This window comes from Spea bombifrons, chromosome 7 (assembly GCF_027358695.1).
Source record: "Spea bombifrons isolate aSpeBom1 chromosome 7, aSpeBom1.2.pri, whole genome shotgun sequence".
Lineage (NCBI taxonomy): Eukaryota > Metazoa > Chordata > Amphibia > Anura > Pelobatidae > Spea > Spea bombifrons.
In genome coordinates, this window is record NC_071093.1 from 8,815,256 (window position 1) to 8,837,848 (window position 22,593).

The window sequence follows — 22,593 nt, forward strand, 5'->3', positions numbered from 1 at the left end:
TCATGGTAATACTCACACAAGACTCTATCGGGCTGAATTCTATACCAGGGTAAAAGAGCAAACTGTTGAAACCCTTGCATAGTTGGCTGGTTGCCTGCTGATTGAGAAATCCAGTTGAACACTGTTGGACATCATGCCTACTGTTTTGCAAGCTGCACAAATTGCTCACAATGTCCAACAAATACTTACATTGGGGAATAAGATGAGGAAATGTTTGGTTTCTAAAAGATGAGTGGCATGAAAAGCAACAGACATTCAGACTCCATGGTCATCTAATTACCACTGCGCATAGACTAACCTTTATCCTTACATCCCTTTAAAACAGCATTTTCACGAAAACAGGAATTTTTATTATATCAAATTGATCATCAGTAGTGGAATAAGATAAAGGTTGGAGATGAAGCACAGGTGTAACAGAAGCCCCCGCATTGCCTGGCAGTCAGACGTAGACGCAGAAGAACTCTCACCGGCAGGTAGGCAACAAAGGTAGGAGGGTGGGGGATAGGTGCTTGTGTATGTAAGTATGGTAGCGTGGATGTTTGTGTGTTTAGTAAGTTAGTGTATGTATGGTACTGTATGTTTTCAAATATGTTACTGTGAGTGTCTGTGTAAGTATTTTAATGTGTGTGTTAGTGTGTGTTTAAGTTAGCATGTTAGCATGGGTGTAAGTATGTTACTGTGTAAGTATGTTACTGTGTGTGTTTTTAAGTAGGTGAGCATTTTACTTTGTGTGGATGTGTAAATATATTGTCCGTGTAAGCATGTTAGTGTATGTGTGTAATTTTACTATCAGGACCATCATCAAGGGGGTGCACCCAGTACCCTCTAAGCGAGCAGGGACGTTGGATCCCCCTGGTTTGTCTCAGGGGCACGCTGAAGTGGGTGCTGCAGGTGCATGGCACCCAGGTGCCTGGTAACTTAGGTGCCCAGCGAGATCACATAATGTGGATCATGAGACCACACCACCATAGTGATGCAGCGGCACATTAGTGTATGGTGTTAGCATCAGTGTGTGTTATTATTTCGTGTTAGCATAGGTGTGTGTCAGTGCGGCCATTTTTGAAAACTATTTTAAGCCAACATGAGAGGGGGGCTGATCATTAGGTTATCAGATGAATCCTTCTGTAGCATCTACGTGAAACGCTGCCTGCTACTTACTGAGATTTTCATAATTTAGGATGCTAGGCGTCTAATTCCCATGAAGTTCCAGAAGTCATAAGAGTACAGAACACACATAGAACGCCATCATAAAACAAAGGTTTAACAAAGGGGTGGACGCTAATAGAACATTCCAGATTGTACCCAATAAACATATAGGTTTTCATAAATAAAGTAAATAATGGACGGACCAGTTGAGCTAACTGGATTTTATTTGCTGCCATAGTCTAAGCTACATTGGATGCACAATAGCTTCTGGTAGCTTGAATATTCATTTGTTCCACCCAGTTAAAAAGCAGCCAGCTTGAGTTTCGGAATCAATATGAGGTTATGTTTCCGAAGCAATAAAATGTATCATCTTATATCTGGGAGTGACCCAGACTTCAATAAATGTGGCATCTGCTTGATTCAGCAGATGCTCTCCCTGTGATGTTGCTTTGTGGTATATCTGTGACATTGATTCAAGTGAAAAAAAAGAGAAATTAACCCTGTAGGTACCAGCACAGTGAGCAATCTTTGAGCTTCTGAGTGGTAAAGCGACCCACTGTTGTGAAATTTCTTGCTCATCCCAGCAAGGGTTCGGGTGGGGGGGGGGATTGGGTTAGCTCATTTAGTGCCATATGGATTGTCTGGCAGGAGATGAGTTAAACCATTTCCTACTGAATAATACAGAAAAATGCAGAGAACATGATTTATACAGAGTGTTATTTTTTAATCAGATTTCTTGCCAAACAGGATGCTTTATGGAGACTGTAGTTATCAAAGGATGAGAACGGCTACATTTCTGGCAACGGGAAAGGGAATCCCTTTTATGTTTTAATGTGCCAAAGGTTTCAGAGTAAACAGAGAGGGAGAAACAGCATGAAGCTTGTTTGGAGTCTTTCAAATGAATGGAAAGATGAAGAACGAATCCAGCGACATCATTGTCCCGTTCAAGGGAAATGTTTCAAGCATAAGTCAAAGGTAACGTGATACTTGACACAGAATTAAAGGAAATCAATAGGAATTTTCCTTTTTTGTTGTTGATTCAGATGTGTAACGGTCTAGTGTGTTGAACTGTCACATTTAGTCATGGCCATGGCCAAGTACAAGGAATCAAATTGATTTACAAAAAAAAGAATGATGACTGTTAAAACATGGTGGGTGGGACACAGGTGGCAGAAAGTGTGCCATGGAGGTACCACGGCAGATTATAGGTAAAGCTGTTGAGGAAAGAGGTACAGTAGAACTTTTTTTGGTTGCAATTCTAAAAAGATTGGCCATTGTGTGTTTCAGTAAAGCCATTGTATTGATCTGACCTTCTTGTAGGAGCCTCCGAAATGTTCATGAAATTTTTCATGTGGGGTGTTATCTTCTTTACAGTTGGATACATCCATCTAAAAATGAATATATAATAATATATGTCAAATACCCATGGGCCATACTCATAACTGGGAACGTCCCTGGGTAGGCTACCCAGAGCACTCTAACTTCTGGGAGATTGGCTTCATGAAGGGTCAGCGGAAGCTCCAAGGGTGGGGAGTATGCAGCAGGCATAGCCAAACACCGAGTGTTCCCAGGTACTATTGTATTGTATGTGTTATTGTACTTTAAATGGCTCATATGTAAAATACGGAATGCTAGAGATTCCTCTAAAAGCCTTTAGATGAAGAAAACTTCTCTCTGTTTTACACTTTGCTATGTCCATCAAAAATAGAACCAGAAATACCTTTGATTCTTAATTCAAGGTAAAAGGCGTCCAATCTCTAATTTGAAAGGAGTTAGAAGCCAGAGACGTTGTCCAGGGGGCTGGGGATGATGTTACTGCTTGCTATCAGTGCCGAAGAATTTCTGATCTTAAAGTTCTGCAATCTGTACGTGAACATTGGCGTGTTAAAAATATGTATGTAGAAATGCGTTACAAAAACCAGATTCAAACAGCTTACATACCAATTTTATTTCAACACAGCACTAAAAATCATATAACTCGAAAGTAATGGTTTATATATAGAGAGGCAATGAGGAACACTGAGTCACATAACATTAGTGGTGTGTTAAAAAAGAGTGAGGTCAAGGGTAACGGATAGGATATGAGAAGTAGGGAGAGAAGAGAGAGGCCAAGAAGTGAAAGGTCAAAGCCGTTATATGGCAAAGAAAGGACTGGTGGGGCAGATGAATGATCTAAATGTCAGGAGGAGGTGTAAATGATCAAATATAAAAAGTCAAGGCCAGGACTCAGTATGGAGTGGTACGGTCTAGGAGAAGTCTGGACACTGAGCGAGTTCAACGACCATCAACAGCTCCAGTCAAGGACAGAGCCAAGAAGAAAGGGTGAGAAGAAAGAGTCATCAAGGATTATATAGTCAAGGAGAGAACTGCAGGAGCGGTTGGTTAGGCCGGTAGAGCGGTGAGACGCCCAGACAGCAATATCTCCAGTTCTACATTCTGGATAACAAAGTAGCACACAAAGCATTTCTTGAATCACAATCTATGCCCATGGTTGTCCTGGCAGTAGAAGCTAGGATATTAGAAACTGTGACAACATCTAGACTTTGAATCTTCCTGCACTTCATACTGTACTAAATACTAATAATAAACACCGACATACTATTACTTGGAACATAAGGTTATACGTAAACTACTAAGCACTGAAACGATGTCAGTTTCCCTATTAGTTTTGATACAGTTACAGGACACGTTCAGATGTATACAGTTTCACGTATATGTGAGAGCCATTAATAATTGTGTATTTGGAGTGTGCTATTTTTTCACACACGGAATATATATTTTGATTTGGCATGCCCGTGTTTAATGTCCTTGTCATGATCTGCTTACTGTCTTTACACAAAGGGGTTGAAGCAGTTTAATGGTAATGCGTTCTTGCTATGTTTCTTGACTTATGGAAGCAAGACGCACTTCTGCACGTTGATGTGAAATTATTTATAAATTCCTCGCTCCTTTTTTTCTGTTTGACGTGCAGTAATTTTAGAAACATGCCAAAGAATGTCTGAAAGTTCAGATGGCAGCAATTTTCTTCTTCAAGTTTGTCTATATTTTAATTGGCTTCATGCCATGCCATGTTTTTTTTAACAGTTCTGGCGTTTTCGGTCAGGAGCGTCAGAGTTTCTTTTTTTTTTTAGCCAAAAAATTGCTTTCCGTTAACCGTGTATGTTTTTGAATTTGGAACCATGGGCTTATTGTTAACAACTCTTTTGGCATGTTCCTGTGTTCCTGTGTTGCAAATGTAGACGAATTCCTAAAATGACTTTCTATATCACTAACACTGTATTTTATTCTACAGTCGCTTCAATATTTATAAACAGCTTTATGTTTTTGTAATGGGTGTAGTTTTCCCAAGTAAATTCTCCAATAAAGAGCCCAAAATAGAATCCAATGCTGAAACCCAAACTCTCTATCACTTGTATGGGCTGAGCTGTAAGCCCTTGTAGGCAAAACACATCAAGTGGGGTATTTATGCTGTGGACAGCCCCAGCCATCTCTAATACCTCGGACGAAGAAGCAGTATTACAGTTGATGGTCTGAAATAGGTTTTGTGAGAAGGTAGTCCTGGTATGTTTCTTCAAACAGACAAGAGTTATTTACATTGACTTTTGTGTCAAAAGTGGGTATTTTCAGTGAAGGGAATGGGTTAATGAGTGTTCACTATACATATGTACAGAAATTGTAATTTCACAAGGCTCTCAAATTAGCCTTTGAAAGATGTGGTCTCTATCACGTCTTTAATACTTTGGCCCCTATGTCTCATTAGACACGCGAGAAAATCCACCCATGTTGGCATGACTGATGCACAAATATAACAGCTGGAAATATTGCCTGCAAACATTCTGGATTTCCCATAAACATTCTGTCCTCCTAAAAAGAAGGACATAAGTGGAAGGAAGGTTAATATGTGGTGTTGTGTCCAAAAGTGGGACACTTCCCAATAGGGTCACTTGGTATGTATGGTATTGCAACTTTTCATGAGATGTGGTATTGATACTATTGATTTCTGTTTTCAAAAGTCATCCGACCTAAACCAAGTCCCATACAAATTAAGGACCCAACACATGTTGGGTAATGTTTCTATGTACAACTATGTAAGTTCCTTGTTGCATTTAAAACTCATGATATGGTATTGGCATGACCTAGGTTGGCATGATTTGGCAAGTGTTTGGCTAGATATAGAAGCAGTAAATGGACTTGTTAGGATTATGTTTTTTGCAGCTCGACATATGATAATGTGAATGGAAATATTTCCACACACACTCAAATCCTACAAATATATAGCGGGATAGTACAGTAAAAGGAAAAACAGATGATTACAGGAAGGGCGCTTGGAAGGTATATGGTGTCCAAATCATGTTAAGGATGTTGGAAAGCAGTCTCCTTCCTGCTATCTCCCCAAACACAAGCAGAGATTTATCACTGCCTCACTGCTAGCACAACAGCCATAAATTAGGCTTCCACCATCAGCACTTGATGTATGACCTGCTGCAGGATTCTCTTGGTCAGCGGGGATGCTGACATTATTAGAAGAATGACCTGCAAGTAGAAGTCCAACACAAAGCTACCTTACAGCCATGGCGAAAGATGAAAGATTTAGAGGCAAAGCCTTCTGTTCTCTTCCAGGTGAATGGAAACCTACTCCAGTTTAATAAATTATGCAGCCAACACTAACATAAGACATTTTTTTCCAGATGATATATCATTATGAAAAAAAAAATCGTAAAGTCAAGGCACCACATAATGTCTACCCGAGAAATTATTGAACATTTATTTTGTATCCATCATTGGGGAAATCATAACAGGCCCATCACAAAAACCTTAAGCGATGCGAGCTTACTTCTGAGTTATATTAGTTATTTGAAAATCCCTAACAACCAATGGATTAAAACCATTAACTCAAATATTCAAGAATATATAGCAAGACATTTAAACTCAACACAGAACAGCTGAAATCCACTCCATTTCTGAGTAAATGGGTGAATTGATTAGATAATATCACTATCAAACACTGATATCAGCTTCAAACTATCTCTAAAAACAATTCCAAAAGAACAAGTATTAGGTTGTTTTAATTAATGAAGTTAATTAGTTGAGGGATTCAGCCTCTAACATAAAAACTGGGGGGGGGGATAGTGACACACATCATACCTACCGAAACTCTGGTTGATCCACAATACTTGAACGGAGTGATATCTCAAGAAGTTCCATCTATGAAATACCAAGTATCCACCTCAATGGGGGGCTAGCCGTGACTCTTGGCAGTTATGGATAAGTTTGGAACCTTTGGAAATCTTGAGTCAAGAAGATTCCTAAGCATTTCCCATCATATACCCTGACCTAGGAGCCTGACAGTCTAGAAGAAGCTGGGTTCATTACCAAGTCATAGATCACAGAAAGTATGACTGTTCCCTTTTACAATAAAACTATTTTAACGGCTCTTAATAGAAGCACAAAAAACATAGAAACAAAACATCCCAAATACCAAATAATACAAATTATTGTATTCATCTTATAAAAAGCAGAAGAACTTGGATAGTGCGTGTATCGTATGTATATTTGGTCTAGTCTATGAACCTACGCAGACGCGACATACAAGCTCCTATCTTTAACGAGATAGCGGAATAAGATAACTAATATTTTGATTAAATTAGGTTCTCTTGAAGGATATAGTTATACACTAGTTAATCTTTTTAGGCTGTAACATGGATATGGAGTAATGTAATTTAAGCCGCCCTAATTGCGCATCTAAAAGTGCAAGATAAGTTTTCAAAATGTCATTGACTGTAAGAAAGATCAATAGTAAATAGTTTACAGAGGAAGTAGACTCTCAGAAATGGCCGTTAAAGCTTTCTGTGGATCCTACCCTCATTATCAGCGCCTGCTATTACAGCTTATCTCCCTCTTAAATTATTTACGCACCCAAAGTGCCAATGCATTATATATATTAAATGATGGGGACAAGGTTTCTGCCTTGATAATTGCAGAGGAAAACAACAGAAAGGGTAAATGTTTGTATGTATAAATATCTCTGCAACTGAATTTTTATTTATTATTCATCGCATGAGGATTTTTATGGCACAAAGCTGACCTTTATAGCCAATCGTACGGCTCTGCGCGACGGCAATAGAGATGCTTGAAAAAAGAAAAACATGAAATTAGGTAGTGGGAAAAAAAAGTGCAAAATAGTAACTATCATGCTTTTCCCATTATGGGACTTCCAACAATACTGAGTTCTATATTTAGCTTCGAAACAATGTTAGCCAAATTAGAGGAAAAAAATGAATATTATAGAGTGTAGAGCCTATGATAATAATGTAGATCCGCAGACAGTATTAGTGTTTCTTTAACAGTACAGCGCATGCAGAAATAAATAACAGAAATACAGGGTCTCATTCAGAGGGGTATGTTCTGTGCCCCTGTTCGGCACTAAGGATTAAACGAGCTGTGATAGGCTATTACCAAAATAATAATGGTGCGAAACACTTGGACGAAAGACAATGGGATGATGAGGTCCATTGTTGGTATTGACTGAAGGCCTTTAAACTATGGATGTTCTAAATGTCTATGTATTAGACATTTAGTTTTACACACGTCTGATTATATATATTATTATAGATTATATAGGTTTGACTAACCTCAAACTAAAGCTGGAATTAAAGGGGGGGCGGGTACGCTTTACAATCCAAAATTTGAGTGACTACCAAGAAGTTCTCATCTAAAACAGCATGCAGTTGAAATAAAAGTGATTATAAACGTGATCGTCATCATTCCAAATACGATAAAATGAAATACTAACTCAAAGGTTCAACTGATTGCCCATTTAAGGAATTGAAAACAAAAAAGTGAAAACCTGCCAAATTTAGTAAGATGTGTATTTCTTGCAATGGCTTGAGTTTTAGGAACAACAAACAAAGACTGAAACAGTAATACGCTTCTGTCAATTGACCATTTTAGCTTCGGACTCGGACCAAGTTGTTTCATCTTGCAATTCTATCAGTATTTATCGATAGGGTATTTTGACCCGGAATCTCCGGGTGAAGCCCCGCTTCCCCGATCTCCGGATCTGTTTTCTCTTTCTCCGGGCAGGGGGGTGCTATTTAGCCACACCCATTTGCCCCTCTTACCCCCACCTACATGTGGAGCTAGAACCACTCCACATGGACCGGCAGCCCCACCCCATGCACGGTTAGCGCTGCCTACACTGCTGACTAACCCCGTCTCCATATAAAACCCCCTCCCTTAGAACAAGGCAAGCTCCAGGGAGCCTACTCTGGGGAGTTCCCAGGTACAATAACAGGTAAAACTTGATTCGCATCCAAAGCAGACCTTTTGTTGACTAAAACACCGAAAGGTGTCCTTGGCCCACATGTTGTGAAATCAATCCAGGTACATAAAATCACCCAAAACAGTAGTATATCTACAATTATTTTAGTAAATCGGTAAATATGTACACAGATTAACATGAGAAATATAAGTATTTAAACCTATACATAGGAGGAGCGATCTTAACTTCCTATTCACAGAATTAGTATTCTATTCCTCCACATTCATTTACTCTTCCCCATTTATGGAAGCGGATGAATGTAATGATCACAAAACATTGCGGGTGACAGTTCCACTTTACTATGTAATAAGACTTTTCATATTTGATAGTAAACATGCATAGTAAATGAAAGAATAATAAAAGTATAAAAAATTAAAATGGCAAGAAAATTGCTCTGTTTTCCTTGGATTCAGGAATGAAGACATTTTCAGCCTTGTTACGGGAAAGCTGAGTAATGTTATGCTGCGTCCTTCCAAGAAAGGTGTTAACATATGAGCTTGGAGTGAAAAATTGATGGGGATTCTTTTCTAGTCAAATAAACTGTATTAAGCCGAGCCTAAGCCCAGACCAAGAAGAACTGGCAGACGTCCAAGGCTCTGAATTTTACTTTCTGTAGGGAAAGCCAATATGAATGTTAAAAGTACAAATCCGTAAGCGTGGATTACAAGGATGACCAATACAAACCTCTTTTGAAATTACTATCAACATATGTAGAAAAAAAATTCCAGCCATAAAATTATTTTAACCCAGAAAAAAAAACCTGTTAATGAGAAGAATACAATACGCATTACGTACAACCAGACAAAAAAAATCACTCATCTTTTCACCCTGGAGAAAATCCCACAGCAAAAACAACTTGTTCCCACGTCTGAATTCCAGAGTGTTGTGGCACAAACGTAACCGCTAGTGATGTCACGTGATGTCACGACAATAACAAGACGTTTGTGGTAGTATCATGTGTGCTGGTTTGGGACATTTTGTATCAACAACTCCTGCAGATTTCTGATATTTCACCCAATTCTATTACTAACAGAGTCTCAACAATAAAAATCTCAAGGGGTTTTATGTACTGCAATTTAATGTGAACTTTTGAGTTGGCTTCTATCATGGAGATGGTGAGTGTGGACGGAGTTACTATAAGACCACACTCATGTCTTCGCCAATGCTCCTGAAAAGGTGGCGCTCTAGGTAAATGCCTAGTTACTCTTATGGGAAATCAGGCCAGGCCCTTATAATAACTGGATGCTAGGGGAGTGCAGATGACGCCATGGCACGAGTGATCATTGCTGCATTTGAAACTGCGTCCTAGGACTACAAATCTTAATAGGCACAGTGTGCCTTGGCCCTTTAAAGGACCTTCATCACTTAAACAAGTGACGGTTCCACAAATCCATACCGAATTATTGTCAACGGGAACAACAAGCTTGAACACGGGAGAGAAATATATATATATATATATATATATACATATATATATATATATATATAATATTATATATATATATATATATACTGCATATACATGTATATATATATATATATACCGTTTATATACTGCATATACATGTGTATATATATATATACCGTTTATATACTGCATATACATGTGTATATATATATATACCGTTTATATACTGCATATACATGTGTATATATATATATATATATACCGTATATATACTGCATATACATGTGTATATATATATATAACGTATATATACTGCATATACATGTGTATATATATATATACCGTTTATATACTGCATATACATGTGTATATATATATATATACCGTTTATATACTGCATATACATGTGTATATATATATATATATACCGTTTATATACTGCATATACATGTATGTATGTATATATATATATATATATATATATATATATATATATATATGTAACAAATGTTTGTAAAAATCACTGCAGTTTTCTATGCTTGTCTGATATATCAGTAAATTATAGACACTATCCCCATTTCCTGTACTTTTCTCCAATACACATCCAATTACATAAAATGCCAAGGGCGACGTTGTATCCTCTTGTCTGCTTTATTAACTGTGATATGATTAATAAGATTTTACGATATGGGAGAGAACATATGCTCTTCAACAGAAAGACGGTTATTGAATTTACCATTTCTTATGCAGAAATCGGCGCGCTGGAAATTTTCCATGCAGGTCGGTGAAATATTAAAAAAAAGGCAAGGATCAGATACTCTGTTTTCTTCCTGTACTAACCAAAATCATTCTGCTATTCTCAGCAAAACCGTAGATATCTCTGTAAGACCACATGTGCATGCTAATATACCCATACCGAGAACAGTATGACGTACACAGCCTGTGGCCAAACATTAAATAACATTGGCTATACAAGCAATCTTTGGTGCAGCGGCCCCAGTGGACTACAACTCCCATTATGCTCTAACACCATGCACATACAGATATTCTCATATAGGGAGCTTGCAACAGCATTAAACAAATGAAGCAGTTGGTGAGGCATGGGCTTTCACTGCTTCGAAAAGCAACTCCCATCATCCTCAGCATGATGCATTGTTTAGAATATCATTACACAGTGTATATGAACTGGATACATTTCCGTTTTTGCGGTCTGCTTTTCGCCGATCAGATTGTATCCTTTAAGGAGGAAGCATTTTCCGTTAATTATCTTTTGTCATTGTGGCTATAGAAATTTGAAGCATTTCAAAGTGGAGCTGCTGCATTTAACCACCCATTCTCTAGGATGATGAGCAAAGTGAAGCTTGAAGAATGATATACGAAAAGAAAAATATTTAATCATCGGAATATGATGTAATTGAGGGGCACACAAATTTTTAATTTCTAGAAGATTTTTAAAACAGTTTAAAATAATTGACCTTGGACAGCCACACAGCTAATCATTAAATTAAAAATGTATGAAAAATGGCTACATTTACAAAGTTTATATATATTTGTTGGAAATTTAAAAAAAGGTTTGCATCCTTTTCCTGATACATAAACAGTAATATAAAAGGCTGGTTGTTTTTAAAATAAATTAAACGTAAGCTACAAATGGTTCCATTGCAAATTAAAGACTTGGATATTTCTAGGTGGTAAGCATGGCCCTCTTTACCTAAAGTAAGTTCTAGTTGTGTATTTAAATGTATTTATGATATATATATATTTATATACATTTCTAGCTGTAACATAATTGCAAAAGGGTTTTCTAACAATCAATCAGCCTTTTAAATTTAAACCTGGATTAGCGAACACAACGTGCCATTGGAACACAGGAGTGATGGGAGTGATAAAGAGCCATTGGAACACAGGAGTGATGGGAGTGATAAAGGGCCATTGGAACACAGGAGTGATGGGAGTGATAAAAGGCCATTGGAACACAGGAGTGATGGGAGTGATAAAGGGCCATTGGAACACAGGAGTGATGGGAGTGATAAAGGGCCTCTGTACGCCTATGAAGATATTCCATTCAAAATCAGCCGTTTCCAGCTACAATCGTCACTTACAACGTTAACAACATCTGTGCTGTATTTCCGACCCATTTTATGTTATTTTAATGGACAAAATTTGCAGTTCTTTAAAAAAATAAGGATATTTCTAAGTGACCCCAAACTTTTGAATGGTGGTGTACGTATATATATATATATATATATATATACCATTATAATCTCAGAATCTTCATGGTTTCCATGGCCAGAAGTTGGGTTAATTCCGGCACTGATGTGAACACAAAGCTCATCATGTGCCTTAGCTGAAGGTCAGGAAAGCCTGATTCATCATTCTGTGAATAATGTAATTTGGGGGATGGCAGGCCAGCAGGGACAGAAGAGTTTCTCATCCATTGAAAAATAAAAAATAAATGTATCATGCAACAGAATACCAAATAAATGTAAGAAATAAAAATAGACTCATTTTGGTGACAGATCCAACCTAGCAAATAAAGGTGAAAAGCTCACCTGGCAGCAATAGGGCTTATGAAACTTTTCTTTTTTTAAAAATCCAACATCAGTCAGTGTTGATTTCCAAGGCACACTTATACTGGAACCAGACCAGTGACACTGGGTAAAGTCAGCTAGTGACCTCAGATCACTGACACATACAGAGTTAAAAACTGCCCCACATCACAATGGACTGGGGTCCTTTTGGGGGGGGCAATTGGATTATCTGGATCACCAGATCGTCCCCAAATGTGACCCTCCACTCTCACAAAAAAGATAAACAGCGCTGCTATTATTTTATTTAACCCTTTCAGTGCTAGATGGAGTGAGGTCATTTCTGAAGCACAGATTGGCATATTCTGTATTAACCCTGGGAAAACCAGATGTGCCAGTAACTGTCATTGAAATCAAGAACACAGCTTCTCCCTCCCAAGATGTTCACCAGCAGTGACCCAGTACCCCCCCCCCACCTCTGTATTACAGCCATTAGATTAGTAACAATTGTCATGTAACCAAGTCACAGATAGCAACATTCTAGGTTTGCAACATTGTAGTAAAACTATGCATTATATGATGTCAGCAACCTGGCTCATCCCATCAACTCTCCACCCCCTTGTTAAAAAAAAAATCCAAATCCTTTAGATCAGAGAAGGCTTGAGTTAATCAGAGCTAATTAATGTAAGAACCTCTCCTTCTCCCAAGACTGGCCATTTAACTGTTATAGACAAACTAGGGGCTGATGCAGGTAAATGTGACAGCAGTGTGCATCATACAGTACCTTAGCCTGGAGATACTGGGGGTAGTAGTAGGTGGTATACTGAGGGTACATCTGCTGCTTCCACACTTTTCCCATGTAGATGGAAATGTTATTCTGCAGTGCAGAGCTGGGGACAGGATGATCCCAATTCCAAGTTGCTTGTCTCTCCCTCTGCTTTAGTGCAGCAGCTGTTTGATGTCTGCTCTCCTGCCAATGCAAACCTCGCCCTAGAAGAGAGTCTGCAGAAGACCCCCCTCTTCTCCCTGGCAGCAGGATGGAGTGAGGCTCTCTAAAGAGTTCCTCCAGCTAGGGCAGGTAGTCCTGCCTGATTCCATGCAGCAAGCAGACCCAGGGAAACAATCAATAAAATCTGAACTGCTGCAGCTTGCTGTACAGTGACAGGCAGCAGGGAGGAAGGCTGGCAAACTGGGAACATAGTGGGGGCAGGGGGAGGAAGGAGTGGCTGTTCATTTAATTATAAACTCACAAGGGTCTGAGGTGTGTGTTTGTTGTACTTGCTACAGACAATATTTTTTTTTGATACAGCGAAATTCTCACGACGGATGCCAGAGCCGTCGCGGGGACTATGAACATTCCATTGACTGCTATATTAATACATTACGTTTTATTTATAGGGCTCCGACGGCGCTGCTACAAAAGGAAAGTCAAAACTAACATTATACAAAATGGACAACACTATTGACGCACGTCCGAGAAGAGGGCCCTGCCCTTGCAAGCTTACGTTCTACTAATGCCATAGGGACTGCGCCCCCCATTCCTGTTATTTTGTGCTTGCGATTGCCTCATGTGTTTTCTTATTTATATGTCAGTGGACGTAAGAAACATAATGTTCTGTGGATGGAGCTATTAAACGCTAACTTTCGTTTTCTAGTTAAGTGCTTTTCTCTATTTTTCACCCGAGCTTCATCATGTAGCGAAGCAACAGAACGCTCTCGTTGAGAATGTATGAGGATACTATGTCTGCGCTGGGATATTATAAGAAATTGTCAAGTTTGACGCAACTTAGTTTAAAAAGCTAGACACTGACTTGTTCAACATAGATAGCAGGGTCAGGCCAGAAATGGCAATTGGGCAGACTGGAAAAATACCCAGTAGACCAGTGTCCAATGACATCTCTCGCCGTTATTACCTATCATGGGGCAGATCCCATCATTGGACGTGCAGCCATCGGCTATACATATACGTGGCTACATGGCATGTAGTCACTGATACGTTACTAAATCCCTAGTGATACCATACCAGAAAGTCCAATGGCGATGTTGGCTCTCTTGGAAGGAGAAAGCCTAATATGTGTTTTTGGTGTATCTTTGTCTTCAAACGTTTGATCACTGCAATATACCGATGGAAACATTCTTTCCGTTAGTGACCAAATAATTGAGAGACTCCATACCTGACACATGTCTTAGAGAAAGCAAGGGGTAACTACTGACAACAACTTGTCAACATGCTTTCACAAAAAGAATCCCTTCATTGGGTACCATGCTGTCTATCACAGATAGGACACACACATAGGTAGTGGTGCTTAATTTCCAAACCAGAACAGCAGTGGGGGAGAGAGGGATTTGGGTATCAAAGAGGGGCACTTAGGGAACATATAAGAAAACCTCCTTTATTCTGTGTTGTATATGCTGTATATTGATATTTGATGCCCGGCCTTCAGATGTTTGTGGAAATAACTTTACAGAGGAAAATATATATATGAATATATAAAAGTACATATAAAACATTAAATAAATGAAATAGACATAGGAATAAAATAATTGGTAAATATTGTTTTTAGAGTTAATTTAAGGTTTTATCTCAGATGTGATAATTCTCCTTTAAGGGACAAACCTCATGGCATTGACTGAGTGATCTCATTTTTATTGCAGTACCAACATATTGACTTAAGTGGATTTTCTCTTTTAATTTTCTGCTTCACATAACTTTAGGCATTCTGGAAAGACTATAAAATTAAATATAAAAACAAAGGAAATTCCCGGTGGAATAAAAAAATGATAAATACAATCCTAAAAACTTTATAAGAAACAAAAACATTGAAACAAAAATGTGCTGGAGGCCAATTATTTATTTATGTGGCATTAATGCACTTTTACAATACTGGGATGTTTGCCATCAATTTCATATCTCACAATTTCCGAACTTTTCAGCGGTTCTAATGTTTCCTTAATGGAGTTTTTGTACTGTGCTTCACTATGTTTTTGTACGTGATTTCCAATTAGTTCTTAGCTTCTGTAACTTTTCTTTGTTCAACAGAAGCAAAATGTGCAAAATCCAGTAACATTCCACTCCAACATGTTTTACTTTGAGATTCTTGAATAGATGTGAATTCTGTTATGTGCCATATATATATATATATATATATATATATATATATATATATATATATATAGATATATACAGTGGCATTAGTTTACATAATGATTATTAGACTCGAAGTCTTTGTGTTTCTTTGGAGGAAAAAAACCCATTCCCGTGTTCGTTTTGGGTGAATATTCATATACGTTCTTCGTGTTTGTTTTTCTGTTAGTTTTCTAGCAGGGGTTAATAAGGGGTTAACACTGTAACAGTTAGCAGCAGCTTTGGGGCCAGGATTTTAACGGTCTCGTAGAGCGACTCCATTGGTCGCCGGCAGGGGGCTCCTCTGGCATTAACCAATGAAGGGAAGCTGCTCTTCATTGGTTGACGAGACAAGCCCTTCTGCCGGCGACCAATGGAGTCACTCTTACGGACCATTAACTCATGGCATGATCCTACGGATTCTCGTTCCCGTTAACCCCTGCTATGCTACGAAAACTTGACTTGTATGTGACTTGTATGGGGGGAAGGGACCAGGGAGATTAGGTAGGAGATATTTCGCGTAAGTTGAAAAGGACTAATTAAGACTTGGGTAAAAAAAATCTTAAAAAAATGGGCAGATGAGATGGAATAAATGGTTCTTATCTGTTTCTATGTGTTGTTAATACCATACTCAATGTTGATGTGCAACACCAGTTTTAGCTAACGTAGACTTGCACTGTAATAATTATAAAGTATATAAAGAATATATGCATTCTGTGTTGGTGAGGCTACATGGGACATTAACTGTCCCTTTTTTCACTCCCGTTTTGTATACTAACATCATCACAACCCTGCAGATATGCAGTGTGATATCATAATGGCGTAGCCTGATTGTATATAAAAGCCATATGTCTCAGATGTTGGCAATTTGTATGCATAGCATTGACTGTGGGATAGTACATTCCTGTTATTGATTGCTTTCAAACTGTAATCTTGTTCCAAGCATCTGGATTCTTTGTTCATTCTTTTAAGGCCCGGGAAACAAGATTTTGTTTTTGGTGAAGCTACCTTAGTCAAAACACCAAAAGACCATACTTGGCCGCCTATAAAATTGATAATTTGTTTTTTTGGCTACTAAAGAACTATGGAATGGAAACATTTCACAATTTACACTGGATTTACAACCTAGCATACAGGACAGGTGTTTTTTCAGAGTTTCATATGCTGCTTTAAAGCCATATATTTTTACGTGCATAAGCCTTTCTAAAATTGGAGGCTGCCCCCCTTTTGACACAATAAAAAATGGTTATGACTATTTTATTGTTCCTTGCCAACTCTATGTATCCCATAAGATTAAGGCTTATATGATCCCTTCTATAGTACTTTTATTCATACTTAGGAACTCTCTGGGTCACTTGTCTATTTTTCTGGGCAGGGATAGCGGTGTTTAGCCACGCCCACTCCCTACCCACTTTCCCATCTACTCCATACATAATTAGCTAGCTCCACCCTCTTCAGTTGGTTAAGATTAATGTAGGCGATGGGTAATTAAATTTAAGAAGATACATCAATAAAGCTATAAAAAACATACAGTACTTGTATGTATAGAAACAAGCACAGTTCAAAAACTGTTTTTTCTTTTGCTATTTCACAAATCATTTAGTTTTTTTTTTTTTAAAAAAACAGTAGGATTCACATGTGGCTGTAGTTCCAAAATAGAATATTTCTAAATATTTTTACAATGAATTATTCACAAGCAGAAAAAATAATACTATACGAATCCGCCTGGAAAAATGTTAGATGAGTAACGTGAACTTATTTTAATTTCCTGTAACTGGTTTCCAGAGAAATGTGTGAATCGCATTATAAAGCAGGAAAATACATGACATCCATATTTTGGTAAAAGAAAACAAAATAAACTGGTGATATTTATGTTTTTTTACAGTGTCTTTGGACCTTTAATGTTTAAAAAATAAGCCATGATGGAGATCTGTACATATGGAGATTCTAGTGCAAAAAGATCTTATTACCATAGCAACCAAGCTAATGTTCCAGTTGGAGAAGGTTGGCATCTTCCAGCCCAGTGGGAATGGTGTTGCTTTAGGGCGCCCTTGTATAAAGTATTGCCTCACTTTGGCTGAAGAGATACCAGCAGGGCCTCATTAACAAGACCCACAAAGAGGTTCTCCGTCACTACATTTTGGGTGTAACTTAATTTATGGGTTAAACTGGTAATGGAGGAACATTATGAGAAGCTAGGTTTTTTTTAATAAAAATATTTAATTATCTTTATCTTTTTTTATTCATTTTTTCATATTTGAACATTGGTGGTATGTGTGGACAAGATATGAGACAATTGACACTGTACTATACTAACATATTAGTATTTGCACTGCATTTTATTGCTGTTTCTTTGTAATTTATGAGTGTGAGATACACTATATAGACAAAGCTATTGGAACATCTCATCATTACAACAACAGGGACTTTTATGACTTCACATTCTAAATATATAGACATTAATATGCAGTCGGCCCCCCTTTTGCAGTTATAACAGCTTCCACTCTTCTGGGAAGTCTTTCCACAAGATTTTGGAGAGTTTCTGTGGGAATTCTTTCCCATTCATCCAGTAGGGTATTTTTGAGGTCAGACACTGATGTCAGACAAGACGCCCGGCTCGCAATCTCCCCTCCAGTTCATCCCAAAGGTCTTTGATGAGGTCAGTCGTCGGTCAAGTTGTTCCACACTAAACTCATCCAAATATGTCAACAAATGGAAAAGCTGATCATTTATAATTACTAATTGTTAACATTTTAATTCTAAAGGTGAGGGGAATCCGTTATCAGCTCCACTTGACTGCCTGTCATATTCTCCCATACTATTGGGGTAGATTTGATGGGTATGAATGAATCTAATTTTCTGTATGATAATGAATAATTAACCATCTAATGAATATTCAAGTACCACATTCTCATTCCTTTCTATGCTAATTATGCATAGAATTTATACAGAAATACATATCTAGCTTTGTTTTGTTAGCACATGGCACGCATTCCTTGAAATTATAAAAGAGAAAGGCAGCGTATAAGTAAGACTGATATTATTTCTCTTCTTGGCATCCCATCATTGAAATAGGTCCAACCAGGAGCACCCCAGGCTGGTCCAAAACAGGGCTGGTCTGACTTGGACTTGCCGTAAGTAAAGATGGCTGCTCACGTAATATACACATGAGGTCTCTTATGAGACAGATACTTTTTTTTTTACTGTATTGTGAACAGGAGCACTGTCAGTAATATAGAATAAAACATAAACTGTAAGTAGCCATAACGTACAAATGAAGAATACAGACATTCCATCCAACGTATTGTAAAGAGAGATTTAAATAAAGTGAGAGGCAGCCGCATTTGCATCAAGCCCAGATATTGACTTAACCCTAATGCGAGTGATCATTTTGGATACAATTAAAAACAATATACTTAGAAGGAGACAAGTGATTCATCTCGTGAAATCCCAGGAGTTCGAGCGTCTGTATCTTATTTATTTACTTACGCTTAGCTTGTACTAGATGGTAATGTGTGACCTAACCTTGGCCTCTATTATCTGGAGCTACGTCTCTAAGCATCTTGAATGAGATCACTGAAATGAGATCCTTATAATGAATTATTATTTTTACATCTGAATTAAACGTTTTTTTTCATAGTATAATATAACATGATAACATTCAGAAACAATATTTTGGTGTTACTATTCTCACCTCTCCCTTCTTACCTCCATGGTTGAGAGGGTGTCCAGTGGCTCTTATCATGGGTGGAGGAGGAAGGTAAATTCCTGCCTTGGCACAGATTTTCTTTTTCTTGCTTACCAAAAATCTGTGAATTGCAAAGGACTTGGGAGCCATAATTTAGAAACAAATACACGACGTCCATACCATTGTACCTATGGGTGGGAAGCAGGAGCAGGTATAACTGTAGCAGCACAGACCTTGTTTTTACCTATGGGTAAATACGCCACAGGGGATACAAATTACCCTATATGATTAAAAGTTTGTTAACACCCGACCATCACACCTATATGAGCTTGTTAGACATCCCATTCCAAAATGATGGGCATTAATATGGAGTTGGGAAGGCTTTCCTTGAGATTTTGGAGTGTGTCCATGGAAAATGAAGGTTACGTTCATTATTACTCACCTAAAAATGCTATTTTTTTTTTAGCTAAAGTGATCTGCTATATATTTTGTAAACTCGACGTGTACAATTCCCTAGGAAATGAACTTTTGTATTTGTGTGAATGTTACTTGTGTTGCAGCAGTCTTGATGCTTAGCTCTGTCTAGATCGTACTGGCAATCTGAGGACACTTTGGGGACATTGATCTGACAAGTTTACCGCTCCATGCAAACTCTGCGCCTGCAACCGTTTGTGAAGTACTCTGTAAAATGATGTTCCAGACAATTTACTGATATGGAGGAAAATGCAACACTAGGAATGTCAAGGATAATTGTTTCAAGTGTGACAGCACACAGTGGAATATATGAAATGCTTTGGTGCTTGAGAGTTTATAGGGAGTGACAGACATTGTAAATCAGCTGAAGATACCAGATTATTTCAATCCAGGTTGAAGGGTGCAATTCATGTATAGTGCATTGTTTAAATAGACCATACATTTTGGGATGGCCTTAAGACCACTTGATTTGTGGGAATATTTTCGGTAGCGCTGTATTTGGTAAGTGACATAAAGTCATAAAACGTTTTGGTCGAGTGCCTAATCTTATGAAGTTCTTTCATTTCAAGTGAAAAGGCTGGGGGTGAAACAAAGTCTTCATAAGGAACCACAATGGCCCAATAATTATTTTTTTTATATTATTGGGCCACACTCCTGTGCAACTCCTTCCAAAAGACCAAAAGGTCTGCCGGAAGGCAGATTCTTTTTGATCCTCCTACGAAGAAGTGATCCATTGAAATTGTAGGACGTAGGAGCTCAAAATGACTGCCTACCTCCCCTACCAACTCACAGCGCACTTACCCTATGGCAGCGCAATCCACCCCATCAGGTAAGGGCAAAACTGTAGGGGGGATCTTAAATTCTCCCCCCCCCAAGCTTCTAGCCAGAGGATCCCCCTCAAAGGGAGATGCTATACTTGGTATTCACCAAAAGAACAAAATGCTGTTTTGATATATTTTTTTAAGGTTTCCTCGCTACTCTGGCTCATGTAAGTAAATCTTAGAATGGTTTCTAGCCAATGATTCTGTACGGTTACGGCAAAAGTGATAATTCCTGATCTACAAAGATTATAGTATTTTGTGGTATGTGCACAGGTAGCCCCTACTGATTTAACATTTAAGAGGACAGAAGAACCATCTAAACATTCAACTGGTCACTAGACAAAGAAACCTGGGACCATTACCCCTGATTCTTGTACGAATATTTGTGATTATTTTAATAGAGAGGAGAGATTTATAGCAGGACCCCAACTTTACAGCCTGTAGTTATTCCTAATCTGTAAATACGATGCATAACGTGAGCTACTTCTAGATTTTATAATAAATTGGTAAATAAAACACTATTTTGTCCACACTGAAGAAACTTTCTTTCTTACAATGATTTTAGTGACGGAGCTTTAATGAATAATTCATAAATAGATGAGTTGTGTATCTGAGACCCAACTAACCTTTTTTTCTAGGCAGACAGGAATTGCTACGGTCACATCACATTTCACTTTCACAGCAAACCATGTCCATGAGCCTTTCAATAATAAATCATAAAAAAGTGTTTTAATTTTATTAATTAACCTTCTTCTATGGAATTTTAATTAAAATACAGTCGTAAATAACCTGCAGTTGTAATTAGGTAGGAATTTATTACTGTCATACAGTTTAGTGACACCTCCTGCTTGCCTCTAGAATATTTCGTTTCGTATTGTAGAATTAATATTCCAAGGGTGATAACCTAATTTTATGTGTATTGGGCTGTCAGAGTAGCTCAGAGTAACACCTTAAGGTTTTTCTTGGATATATCAGGATTTTTTTTTTATAAAACAGATGTTTAAAACCCATTAGTCCAAAAGGAACGCGACAATGACATCCTTAAGTGAAAAATATGGAAATTTAGAAAACTATGATATATTAACCATCGAGCTGCTGTAGGGGGTTATAAATAAAAGTAACTCACCCTAATATAGACGAACTGTGACACAACGTATGTCTGTCCCTACTGTATGCATTGCGTAAATGGCAGTTTTTGTACCATCTGTACCAAAATTGGATTAATTTATTATTAACCATGGATTTTTAAATGTTAATTTCAGAAAATGTCAAAATATTAAATTATAATAACACAAGGGATACCTTCCGGTGTTGGGTTCACTTAAGGGTTTAATTTTGGTCCGTTTTCATTTTAATTTTAAAATTCTTGCAAATAAATAAAATAAGGATTTTTTGTTGTTGTTGGTGAGGCTGCATTTTTTTTTTTACATTTTTTTTACATTTTTTTTTAAATGTGATGTTACAGTTTCACGTCTTAATATGACTTCGGAATTAATATGATGAAAACCAGTAGTCAGTATTTACAAAAATGAGCTTGCTTAATGAGGCACTTCATTTTATAATCCAGTTTGTTTCTGTCTCGGCGGGGGCTAATGGTAGTATAGTCAAACTCATGCACTTTCATTGCACCTGCGGTGAAGAATACAGCATTTACGTTCTGCTCAACAATATTTAGTGCATTAGCCTTATTTAAAATTCTATAAATTTGGTGCCACGTTGAGAAATACATTGACAGCAAATTGGAGCTTTTTGGCTCACGGTGCTATGCAATATTTATAAACAGTAGTACTGAACGCAGAATTATATATGTTGTGCATTTTAATATCTTTTTAATATTAATATTATGTTCAGATATTGATTATTAATATAGCTTTCCAGGAAGACCCTTCTACATATATTCAGCACATAGTTTGCATCCCTGATGTTGCAGTCATTGTTTCCATTTTTCCGGGGCCTGCATATACAGTGGGTTTTTTTTTTCTAGGAAGCTAAAATTGTGTTAAGTTCCCCTTCTTTTATGTTTTTCAGTAAGATGTGTGCTGTTTATCCATTCACACATTGTTATTGCTCTCTTTATGTTAAT

The 22,593-nt window shown here is 37.7% G+C and overlaps 1 protein-coding gene and 1 long non-coding RNA gene across 5 annotated transcripts in view; one reads left to right on the forward strand and one right to left on the reverse strand.

Annotated features, from left to right (window-relative positions):
* Positions 1–13,303, reverse strand: part of RBMS1 (RNA binding motif single stranded interacting protein 1) — a 105,836-nt gene extending 92,533 nt beyond the window's left edge. For 2 of the 4 annotated variants that reach the window (XM_053471903.1, XM_053471902.1), the window contains exon 1: positions 13,188–13,301. In XM_053471903.1, the coding sequence (XP_053327878.1) occupies positions 13,188–13,262 (75 nt within the window). In that variant the 5' untranslated portion in view covers positions 13,263–13,301. Of the gene's footprint in view, positions 1–13,187 lie in introns of all 4 variants that reach the window. The other 2 variants (XM_053471900.1, XM_053471901.1) reach the window with 2 other exon arrangements.
* On the forward strand, positions 419–2,164 carry LOC128502166 (uncharacterized). Its single transcript, XR_008355097.1, has 2 exons — positions 419–486; positions 1,894–2,164. It is a non-coding gene; the product is annotated as an uncharacterized LOC128502166 (long non-coding RNA).
* Positions 13,304–22,593: the final 9,290 nt, after the last annotated feature.